The sequence below is a fragment of the Callithrix jacchus genome, chromosome 1 (assembly GCF_049354715.1).
Source record: "Callithrix jacchus isolate 240 chromosome 1, calJac240_pri, whole genome shotgun sequence".
Classification (NCBI taxonomy): Eukaryota; Metazoa; Chordata; class Mammalia; order Primates; family Cebidae; genus Callithrix; species Callithrix jacchus.
The window spans coordinates 172270924-172283161 of record NC_133502.1 but is presented as its reverse complement, the minus strand read 5'-3'; the positions used below and the strand labels follow the sequence as shown (position 1 = coordinate 172283161).

Genomic DNA, 12238 nt, shown 5'->3' with positions numbered 1-12238 from the left:
GTGCTGGGATTACAGGTGTGTGTCACTGCGCCCAGCCTGGAGATGCTGCTTTCGATGGTGTGTTTCTTTTTCTCCTTTTCTAGGCTGTCCCAGATTTCTAGTCTTAACTTCCCTTGAGATCTGAGTTGCAGCTTAGCACTGAAGAACATTACTCCTGGAGCATATCTTTTCTAGGTTTTTGCTCATATTCATAGTTATGGAGATTAATGCTTTTCCTCTCAGGGGGCATATATTTCATGGAGCCTCAAAAATGTCTTCGCAGGCCCTTTTGACACCAGAATGTCTTAAGCTTGGAACTGATGGGGCAAATGGAGCCCAGGGCTCCACTACCTGTAATAGCAGATGGTTTGTAAATATTTTTTTATTATCTTCTCTAAGGAACAAAAACAATGAAAAAGATAAATAGGCTTTGGGATATGGAACTTCATAATGTTCTATCACCAGATAATCCCATTCTCCTAGACAGCTTCAGGGAAGTGTTAGTGTAAAAAAAAAGAGGAGCTGGTATTTACTGAGCATCCACTGTGGATATGAAATCTTCAGACAGCCTTAAAATATGGTTGTTATCCCTATTTCCCTGTTCTGGAGAGGAAATGAAACCCAAAGATGTGAGGTAACTTGCTGAACCAGAAAGTGCTAAAACCAGGATTCACACCTCGGTAGGAGGATCCAAGCATTGAGATGCTGCTGGGTCTGGGCCCTGGTTCCATGGCTCCCTCTATCCAGCTAAGAAATTGGTCATCATACATGTAAGTTATATGATTAATTGTATGAATGTTTGGCTAAATGTTCTCTCTCCTTCTCTAAGGACGGGGATCAGTATTTTTTTCACTGTAGCACTGTACCTAGAACAAAATAGATGCCCAGTATATATTTACTGATTGAATGAATGACTGAATGAGTGAACGTAGCTACCCCCAGGAGAAGAAAAAAAAATTCCTTTCAGTTGGCTTTTGGGCCAATTTGTCTGCAAGACATTAATGAAAAGCAAATGTGAAAAATTAATTCTTTTCCCTTTCAGATCCCCATTGAAGTTAATGTATCTACAATTTCTTTCTTTTCACTGAAAAACTATCACTCTATAATTGCTCATCAGGGTTTTCTCTGTCTATCAAGATAACACATGTAGGAGTGAATTTTATGCAGGCAATAATTAAATGAGCATAAATTTTTATCAATTTTAAACAGTTGACCTGCATTTAAAAAAAGTCACAGATCGTGAACAGTTATGTAGTAATAATTACATTGTAAACTAGCTGTATAAGGGATTTTTTTTAGTGTCCACGTTTTGAAGTTTACTTTTGATTAATGGATAATCATATAGACCTTCATTTGGAATATTAAACAACCTGTCTTAATTATCTAGTTGGTGTCATACCAAGTGGTTAATGATGCGAGGAAAGCAGTTAGAATGGACAGTTACGTATAACATTACCCAGACTCCACTTTGTCAAAAGATGCGCCATGATACAGAAAAGATTTATGAACTCATCGTGACTTTCAAACATAAACAAAGTTGAAGTGGTAGTAGAAGACCTATTATCAAGAACTGCGATTATAGAGAATTCCATTGTTGCTCTTAAGCGTTGTCAGGTAATTGTTTATTCTAACGGTTTTTCCATTCTCATGGAGGGATGGAAGTTGACCTCTGGGTAAACTCTGCTTTCCCTCCTATAATACACTTCTCTGATTTGATTATGTGAATTTGTGGGATTCTTTCTTAGGCAGATTGTTTTAGAATCCAAATTTATAATTCCCTTTAAAGAATCCCTCACAACTAAGGTTACCTAAATTCTTAAAAAAAAAAATTTAGAGTTTTGAAAATTTATATTATGATAAAATAATTTAAATAGAAGTTATTTCAGTAAACAAGACCCACTGACAAAACCAAGCTTCTTTCCTTGGAAGCTGCCTCCAGACACAAGACAGTAGGTCTTTATCATGTGTACCATGTATGAAGTGGAAAGTCACAAAGACTAATAAAATGACAGACAGCGGGGCGGACTAGCATCTGTTTCAAAGGCTCCAAGGAGTACCCAGCTTAGAGTCAGTTCTTTGGTTTGAGGATTATCTCATTTCCCTAAGGCATTGAACCTAAGACGCTTTCTCTCTAAGCCCCACTATATCCCCTCCCATGCCCACCCCACTCCATCTCCCCCCATCATCACCACCCCCACCTGCTTTGTAACCTCAGGCAGGGATCACAGTGAACCTCAAGTCCCTAGCCACCTGGATTGGTGCAGGAGCCAGCAGGGACAGCTAGAAGAGAGTAGCCATTATGAGGCTTCTCCTGGGAGAACGGGGGTTTTGCCAGGTGCCATTCCCTTTTTCTTTGTCTGGATTTAGAGCCACAGGGGGTTTGCGCTGGACCTGACGCTTATCAACGTTTCTTTGCAGAGATGAGACGTGGAAGTCTAGAGAGTCTAAGGAGCTTGTGCATTGCAGGCCTCTTCTGAAATGCAGCTTGCAGGCTACTCTGTCCAGAGACCTTGCTCATATGTGAGCCCTTTCCAGCCTTGGTGGTGGTTAGCTTTGCAGCTGTGCTACCCAGCCCTAGAGAGTATGGCCAGAAGAGGTGCTAGGTGGAGGGGCACTTGCTCCTGAGGATATAAATATATGTGTAACTGAAATAACACTTAAGCTCCATGAGTGGGAAAGGAATATCCTCAAGCCTGAAAACATACTGGCACTAAGAAAACTGAGACCCTTTAAGCACAGAAACTGGGAATTAGCCCTCGAAGCAAGGGTTTCCTTTCCGAGTAGGTGAGTCACACAGAGAAGTAACTGGCAGAGAATGAAGAGAGTGGTCACTTGGGCTCAGGCATGGTAGCATTACAGCCCAGGACACTAGGCCTAGGACTAGGTGGCCAGGGACACCATGTTTGACAGGAATTATTGGACTTTAGAAGGAGGATTTATCCTTTATTAAATGAATGGATTCTCCCTTTAAAAAACTATTTGGGTAAGTGGACAAGTATGGCGCATAGTAATCTGGAAGTCAAGGGGTCATCTGAGATTTTTTTCCTCCTTCACTCCCCAAGTCTAATTCATCAAATCCTATGATTCTACTTTGGAGGTATCTGTCACATCCACACCCAAAGCTTTTGTCTGAATTGGTTTTTTAATGTATATTTTAATCATTTCTTTCCCAGAATATAGCAGCAGCCTCTTAGTTGACTGTCCTGTCTCCTGTTTGCCCTCTTACCTGTCCTCCACAGAGCCTCTAGAAAGCTCTTTCTGAAACACAAATAGGATCATGTCAGGATCCTTCAGCACTGCCCTGTCCCCTGTGGGGCAATGCCTAGGCTCCCACAGGACAGAAACCTAGCTCCCCGGCCCACTGCTTTCCTGCCCTGCCCTGCCGTGCCCTGCCCTGCCCTGCCCTGCCCTGCCCTGCCCCTCACTCTCCTCCCTGCCTGTGGCTTCTCTCCCCACACTGTCTTTGCCTCTGCCTGGAATATGCTTCTTTCCTTGTCTACTGAGTGAACCCATTTGGAGGCCTAGACCAATTGTCTTCTCCATCACACCTTCTCCAGCCTTCCCCTGCATATCCACCAAGGGGGTTGAAACTTCTCAGCCGTGCCTGGAGTGTAGCCTCAACCACAGTACACTGCATACTAGATTTCTAAGTCTGATGTTCCTCCCACCCCAGACTAAGCAGGAAAATGGAGGTCACAGTTAGTTTATCTCTGAAAGCCTAGCTCCTAGGAGGGTGCTAGGCACGTAGTAGGAATTAAATAAATAAGTGTGTGTTCATTGCCTGATGATAGGTGACAGAAATGGGAGGTTGAGGACTTAGTCCACAGAAACAAAGTGCTGGGAGAGTGGCTTATCTTTTATCAGCAGAGGCTCCTAATATGTTCTGGCTATAGTTTTGACCAAAGACAGCCTAGTGTGGAAGCCCTCCCTTCTCCTATCCTCTGATCTATCCATTGGAGAAATATGGTTGACCTGGCTGTGAAATGAACACCTGCTTCTGTGTACAGCCTCACCCCAGTTACCTGATAAACCACTAATTTACTCACATTTTTAATAAATGCAGCCACAGATACCATGAAAAGTCACCCCCTCCCTCCTTCCACCATCCGTAGCTACTTACCTGCCTCTGTGCAGTTTCCAGTGTCAGTTCTTTGTCTGTGGGTTCTTTACCATTACTGAGTAATCAGGTGCTTCATCTGACTCAGAGCTAGGTTTTCTGGAGTCACATGCTGCATTCTCCCTAATGTTTCACCTGGTTCCTCTTCCGGGCTGGTGTGTTCCTCACTGCACTGCTCTCACCTGAGCAAGGGACCAGTGCCCTCAGCCATTGCTTCCTCCATGCACCGAGCTTGCTCATATCAAACTGCTGGGTGATGGGAGAAGTAGCTTCACCCAACAGGACCTCAGTCTCATGGCAAAAACATACTTAAAAACTGAGTTACTGTAAGATGGAGACAATGGAAGCATACAGGGGAGCTTGACATATGATGAGTTGGGGAAGTCTCCTGGGAAGAGGTGACATCAGAGCTGGGTCTTGAAAAGTAAGCAGGTGCCCTCAGGGAAGGGCAGGACATTCAAGGCAGAGGACACGGCAGAAGTAAAGGCCTGTGGATATGAAAAGGCGTGGCAGGCCTGAGAGAGTGAGGATTGGTGTGGCTGGGGGAAGGAGGTTCCTGACTCCGTGGGGCCTGCTTCTGAGCTGAGGCTTGGTGGGAACTGTAGCTCCCTACAGCTGCTCCCGGGGCCCCACTCTGCCCCACAGGTGCTCCCACGGCTGAGCGAGGTTCCCAGGGCTGTTGGCACTCCCACCCATTCCCACCCGCTCAGGCGGGTGGCATCCCAGAAGGAAAGAGGCAGGGGAGGAAGCAGATAAGAAAGACAGCTTCTGTTTAGACACAAATATCTTGGTAATCAGCACAGATGGGATGAGAAATACCAAAAAAAGTACATGACAGTTTAGAGAGAATTTGGCTAAATGTTACGTATTTTTAACATACCTGTGTAGAGTTTTGGGAATGAGCACCTGAGTCACTAAGAATCTGATTGGAGATGGGGGACATGCCTCAATCAAATGGTGTTTTTATTTCAGAAATGTTCCCTTCCCCATCCACAAAAGTATCCTTGTGATTTTTTTTTTTTCTCCCACCAAAATAAGGCGCAGGATTTGTCTCTGACGCTGTGTCTCCCTATTTGGACGGCAAGCTGTGTAACATATTTCTCCCCAGCGTGAAGCTTCTTGGCAGACTCTTGAGGCCACGTTTTGGTGGCTTCAGAGTTATCTTTGGATCTGTCAAAAGTGCTAATGGGCTTTCTGGCCTTCTTTAAGCTCCTCATTTCTATTTTCTTTTTACTTCCATCCTCTCCTAAAAGAAAAATTCATGTAATTCATCAGCAGTTAAGCTTTTTACTGAAATGCTCAGTGAAGGGCCTCGTATTTTTGTTTGTGAGGAGAGCTGTGCCATGTCACCGTCTTCAGAGCAAACCCCACCCTTACATCATTAGCTCTGCATTCCTCTGTCCAGTGGAGGAACCAAGATATGCTGGTCAGCCCCTTCCATCTGCCTTTTGTGTTTGCTGTTTTGTTTTTCCCTGAGTTTGTTAAGAGGCAAGTTGGTGTGGTAGTTAGGGTATGAGTTTCGGATTGAGGAGATCTGGTTTTGAAACATGGCTCTGCCCTTTCTAGCTTGGTGACCTTTAGAAGTCTACTGAGACTTCCCGAGCCTCAGTTTTGTTCTCATCCATAAAATGGAGATGATACTGCCTGTGTCAGGGTTGTTGGGAAAACTGGAATGAACACAGGAAAAGCACCTGTTGCCTGCCACATATGGATCACTCCGTGAATGGGGTAACAGTCATTTTTAACAGAAGCATTTCCCTTTCTTTAGGCGTACTTGATCTTGTTCTATTTCCTTTTCCAAATATGATTTTTACCTACAATTTTGTGTTGTATGAAAAGAGCATGGATATAGACCCTCTCAGGACTGAATCATGTCACATCCACTTACCATGTGACCTTCGCCAAACTATACAATTTCCACTGTGCCACTGTTTTCTCATCTTTATAGAGGGATAATAATATTTGTTTCAAGGAGTAGTTTGAAGATAAAGTGAAATGTTTAGTAATAAATGTAAACCTTGCACACAGATGTGTGTAAGAGGGACAGTGTGGTATAAGGGAAAGCTTATAGGCTGTGGAGTCAGCTCTGACTTCAACAGTTACTGACCTCTCCCAGACTTCTTTATAGTGGAAAGAATAATGCCTACTGGACTTTTGTGAAGACTGCACAATTACACATCCACAGTGTCTGGTACAGTGACTGGCACTTGATAGGTAGTTAGTATGTAGAGCTGTTAATTCACTTGCTCTGTATTTATAAAGGTTGACAGTTAACCTGGTACTTCAGTCAAACAATAATAAATTATAAGATAAGTACCCATTTTTACTCCCAGCCCATAATATTGTTGAAAAGCACTTTATGCTATTTTGCATGCAAAATCCACCTGGTTTATTTCAATTTATGGGTTACAGATCTTTAATCATTATAACTGCAATCCCTGGCAGTAGCGTTCCTTCCCTCCCCAACCCCTTTCATTTTCAGAGGATTATATTGTGTGGCATTGAAAACCTGTAACATTGAAGAAATTAGCATATTCATGTATATTATTAAGTCAGGTGGGTATAGAAAACGTTGTATAAATGAAACACACTCCACTTTTTTTCTGAAATCTGAAGAGTACCCAATCTATAGTATTAATTAAAAGAATGAAGCCCAGGCTACGGGGGGGGGGCAGCCGGGGGGTGGGGGGTGGTGGGAAGGCTAGTTAAAACACTGCTTTGTCACAACTTGCTGCTGTTTGTCTTCTATTTTTTTCCCCCTTTTGAGTGAAATACCTGGAAATTGTAAATGTTCGAAATTGCCTTAATTCCAGCTGAGCCATTTTAGCGAATGTAAACTGTGAAGGAGGGGATACCAGCAGTGATGACAGGAGAGGTGCTCGCCTGGCCTTCGTGGGTGGCATCTCCTGCACAGAAATGGGCTCGGTGCCAGGAGCATTTTGGTCCCTGGGTACTTTCTTTTGCTTAGGCATATAGCACAGCACGTTGAGAAGGTTCTAAGGTCTGGGGCCCAAAGATTTGAGCAGCAGTCCTGTCTTCATTGCTTATTAGACTGTTCCATCTTAGAGAATCTCTCTGAGTCTTGGTTTCTTCGTTTGTAAGATAAGTAGAATTCCTGTTCTGTTCACCTTTCCGAACTGACCTAAGGCACAAATGCAGTGCTGGATGTGACCTCACAGTTGTAAACTGTAATCACCACACAAAGATGTAATTGCTCAGGCTCCTTCCTCTCTAAGGCTCTTCCAACTTGGTGGTTCATGATTTTATACAGGACGGGGATTTGGCTTCCCAGACAAAGAAAAGACCAGGGGGAGGAAGAGAATATACTTTCTGATTATTTTCTGTTTCTTATGCTCTTATTAGATACTGTTGTAATAAGAAAAAACAAAATAATCCACAACCCATGCCTTCTTCTTTCTCCTAGAGAAATCTGACAGAATATTTTGTGGCTGTGGATGTCAACAACATGTTGCATCTGTACGCCAGTATGCTCTACGAACGCCGGATACTCATCATTTGCAGCAAACTCAGCACTGTGAGTAGACAGTCTTCAGACTGGCTTTTTAATGATTTAATTTTAATTGAAAGATACATCAACAAGATGAAAGAAAATTTCAGAAAAAGGAGTCAGCTACAATCCCCTTATTTGGCAACATGTCATTTTCATTAATTGTTCATGTTTTTTACAGTGCCAGTACACATTTCATTTATTTCTGTAGTCTCACAGTCAATTATAAATAGCTTTCCATTCAATTATGTGTTATGAACATTTTGCAGTTTTCTACATGAGCTTCAAGTATTATCATATTTTTAATATCTACATCTTTTGTGATATGGATATGTCATTATTTACTCAATATTCCTTCTCTTGATGGCGATTTAGGTTGTTCATTATTATTTAATCATTTTAGTAGATAATACTGCAATGAACATCTTTTGGCTTCTTTTGACTATTACAGTTACCTTCTAAGGAGTGGGATGCCAGGTCAAAGGACGTGATAAGCACTATGACTTAGGGACTGCCAAATTGCTTCCCAAACAGGCGGTACTTGTTTACAGTGAAGGCTGCCAGCTGTAGATGAGTATGCCATTTTCACTGCAGCTTTGCCAGGAAATAGAGTGTGTGTGTGTGTGTGCACTCAGATGTTTTAATTCAGCTAAGAAAGTAGACGCGCACTGGTATTTCAGGTTTGCTTTAATTTTAAAATTACCTCTTTGGTTAGAGGTAACTGAATATTTTCCATGGGTTTATTTTTTATTTGTGTTTTGTTAATATCCTTTTGCATTTATTTTATAGCTGTCTTGATGCTTTTCTTATAAATTATAGTGAACTTTCTATATAACTTTTGCTGTGTGTATAATTTAAATATTTTTATATTCCTTTTATTTCAGTTTTTCACTTGCTAAGTATAGGAATCTACATTTTTCCCAATTTTTTTAATGAAAATTCTGAAGCCATTATAGAAAGTTGAAATAATTTTACAGTGAATGCTGATTTACTTTTTTTTAATTCTACTAGTGACATTGTATAGATCTTTGTCATGTATTTATTCAACTGTTCATCTTCCATACCATCCATTGATCCATTTTTTTTTTTTTTTGAGACAGAGTCTTATTCTGTCACCCAGGCTGGGGTGCAGTGGCACTATCTCGGCTCACTGCAACGTCTGCCTCCCAGGTTCAAGTGATTCTTGTGCCTCAGTCATGCAAGTAGTTAAGATTACACACATGCACCACCACACCCAGCTACTTTGTGTATTTTTAGTAGAGAAGGGCTTTTGCCATGGTGGCCAGTCTGGTCTCAAATTACTGACATCAAGTAATCCACCCACCTCGGCTTCCCAACGTCCTGGGATTACAGGAGATCCATCTTATTTTTTATGCATTTCAAAGTAAATCACAGACATCACTTTACTTTCCCCTAAATAATTCAGTATCTGTTTGCTGGGTTTATTGATGTTTTTATTTTTGTTTGTAGACAAAACTTATATACAGAAATTGACTTGCATACAGAAATTGACTAGGAGTAGAATGCCTAATAGGTATCCCTCTGTTAGATAGGGTAGAAAAATCTTATAAGCAGAGAGTTCCCTAACGAAGGACCTATGGATAAAATCAGTTATGTGTTTACCTATGAATAAAAGCTGCCTAACAATGAAAGCTCTCTGAGACTACTAGAGTTTTCCTTATGGTTTTTATTATACCTTCATTATTTTATTTATTTTTCTTTGGTTATTGATTGCTCATCAAGAACTCAGTTTTTTTATTGCCCACTATGTGTTAAGAATAGCCTATACTAGACCTCTTGCTTTGTATTACATTTGATTTGACACCATATGTGCAGTTCATACTTCAGGGCACAGACACCCAAACTGAATTTCAGCATGAGTGTATTGTCAACCAGATCTATTATCACTTCTTTGAAAGAGTCTAATCCATAGCCAGTTACTATTGCTTTAGATTATTAAACTTCAGTCAACAAGAACAAGACATCATCTCAGTGGAACTGAATTCCCTATTGTTTAATCACGATATTTTTGATTCCTTACTATGTGTCAAGCATTGTCTTAAGCACTTTGCAGATATTAATTCATTTAATTATTTTTTTATTTTTTATTTTTTTTTAGTTTAATGTATTTTAATAGCAAACTTACAGGAACAGCACAGAAGACAGACAACATTAAAAACATGTACTTGCATGTAGAACAACTCAGTTAGAAAAGTATAGTGAATGGATGGAATCTACTGTATGATAAAAATGCTACAAACACCATTTAGTTGCTGTCAATAAGAAATTTACTTGTTTTAAAAAAATCCAAATGCTGGCATTGTCCGGAAAAATTTAACAGGTTTATTTATAATTATTATAAAGTTGAACCACTGAAACTTGTTCACTGAAACATTTTAACTTGCATTAATGCTTTACGTCTCCGCATTTATATTAAAAATCCACACACAAATGAAAATGGAAAAACTGCCAATACCTGATTTCTGTCCCCTATTTTTCCACTCGCAATCATATACTTAGGTACCTTTTGACCCCATGGAAAAAAAATTATCTAACGTTCAGAACTACCAATAACAGGAAGAAGAGAATTTTTTTTTTTTTTAAGAATGAAATGTTTCCCATCATAGTGGATTCTTAAGCACGCTCTCCACGTATGCGGCGTGCTAGCTGGATATCTTTTGGCATAATTGTTACACGTTTGGCATGGATAGCACAAAGGTTGGTGTCTTCAAAAAGGCCAACCAGATAGGCCTCACTTGCCTCCTGCAAAGCACCAATAGCTGCGCTGTGGAAGCGCAGATCTGTTTTAAAGTCCTGAGCAATTTCTCGCACCAGACGCTGGAAGGGAAGTTTGCGAATCAGAAGTTCAGTGGACTTCTGATAACGTCTAATTTCACGGAGTGCCACAGTACCAGGCCTGTAACGATGAGGTTTCTTCACCCCTCCAGTAGAGGGCGCACTCTTGCGAGCGGCTTTTGTAGCCAGTTGCTTCCTGGGTGCTTTACCACCGGTAGATTTGCGGGCAGTCTGCTTTGTACGAGCCATGGTATAGAGACCTCCTTACTTACCCCCCTTCTCCTTCGGTTGGAGCTCGGCGAGCTAGAGGCGGCGCTGGCGTTGGAGAGCGACGGCCCATTTAATTATTACTACAACAGCTTTAGTGGGTTCTGTAATTACCTCCATCTTATAGATAAGGAAGAATGAATCTTCTGTGTGATTTTGCTCTCATAAATGTAATGGATTTAACACACAAAGTTATTTCTGCTTCCTCCCAAAACTGAAATGAAATAAAGAAATAAATCTACAAATACAAAGAACAGATAGCAGAAATTTTTTAAATAGTAAGAAAATACGGTTAGCAACTTTATGCCAGTATTTCAAAACTAAGGCAAAATAGAAAAAAATAATTTAGCAAAGTTGACTCAAGAAGAAATAGAAAAATTGAATAGGTTATTTAACTTACAGAAATTGAATCAATATCTTTACATATTTTTCCAGATAAACACTCATCCCAGGTGGTTTTACAAGTGTGTTTTATCATACATCTCAAGGAAAAGATTATTTCAATCTTAGACAAACTCCTTAAGAGTCTAGAGCAAGAGGGAATGAAACCCAGCTTTTCCTGTGTCCTTGTGTCAAGGTTATACCTTGACATTCAACACAAAGACAGCACAAGAAAGAAAAATTAGCAGCTGATGTCACTCATTAACGTAGGGGTAAAAATCTTCAAATAGGAAACAAATGATTGATGATACTAGAAAATCTATTAATATAACTTAAATATTAACATATTAAACTGGAAAACTTTTATGGTCCTCAATAGAGGGGACAGAAAGCACTACCATGTTCATGAATAAGAAAATATCTTGAAGATGTTATTTCATTTCAAAATGATATATAAATTGTACACAATTCTATTCAAAACCCCAATAGGGTTTTACATAGTACCTGACAAGCTGATTCTAAAACTAATATGGAAAAGCCAGAGAAAGAGCCATAACATACTTGGCAAAAAAGAATGGGTTGTGAAAGCTTGCTTTACCAGCTGTCAAAACTTTCTATGAAGCTGTAGTAATTAAGATGCTAGTAGTGGAATGAGGTTACACATATAGGCTGTTGGAACAGAATAGAGAGCCCAAAAACAGATCACATGTATATGGGTTCTTTACATTATAAAAAGTAGCATTGTAGAATCTGTGGGGAATCAATGGACTTTTCAATAATTGGCTGTCCACATGGGAAAGAAAAGAAAGACAGTTTCTGTTGTACACACACAAAACTAAATTCCAAATGGATCAAGAACTTAAATGTGAAAGGAAAAATTTAAAAACACTTAGAAGAAAAAGTAGAATCATCCTCAATGATTTTTGGAGTAGAGAAGGGCTTATTTAAAGATGATCCATAATATACATTGTATAAAAGAAAATATTAAAATTGTGAACTTTCCTTCATTAAAAGATATTTTTCAGTGGCTGAAAAGTCACAAGCTGAGATTTGCGGTATAAAAAAACTGACTAAATTAATATCAGAAATAAGTACAGAACTACAACAATTAAAAAGAAGACAAGCCTGTCAAGGGAAAAATTGGCAAAAGGCATGAATGAACATTACACAGAAGAAATACAGATGGCCAA

At 40.1% G+C, this 12238-nt stretch overlaps 2 protein-coding genes across 25 annotated transcripts in view; one reads left to right on the top strand and one right to left on the bottom strand.

Moving 5' to 3' along the window:
* The window catches only part of DENND1A (DENN domain containing 1A), a 553495-nt gene that overhangs the window by 279163 nt on the left and 262094 nt on the right, over positions 1-12238 (top strand). For all 24 annotated transcript variants that reach the window (XM_078375906.1, XM_078375877.1, XM_078375918.1 and 21 more), the window contains one exon: positions 7521-7631. In XM_078375906.1, coding sequence (XP_078232032.1) covers positions 7521-7631 — 111 coding nt within the window. The remainder of the gene's footprint in view (positions 1-7520; positions 7632-12238) is intronic.
* Positions 9880-10737, bottom strand: LOC100385283 (histone H3.3A). Its single transcript, XM_002743302.7, has one exon. The coding sequence runs from the start codon at positions 10647-10649 to the stop codon at positions 10239-10241; it is 411 nt and encodes a 136-aa protein (XP_002743348.1). The 5' UTR covers positions 10650-10737; the 3' UTR covers positions 9880-10238.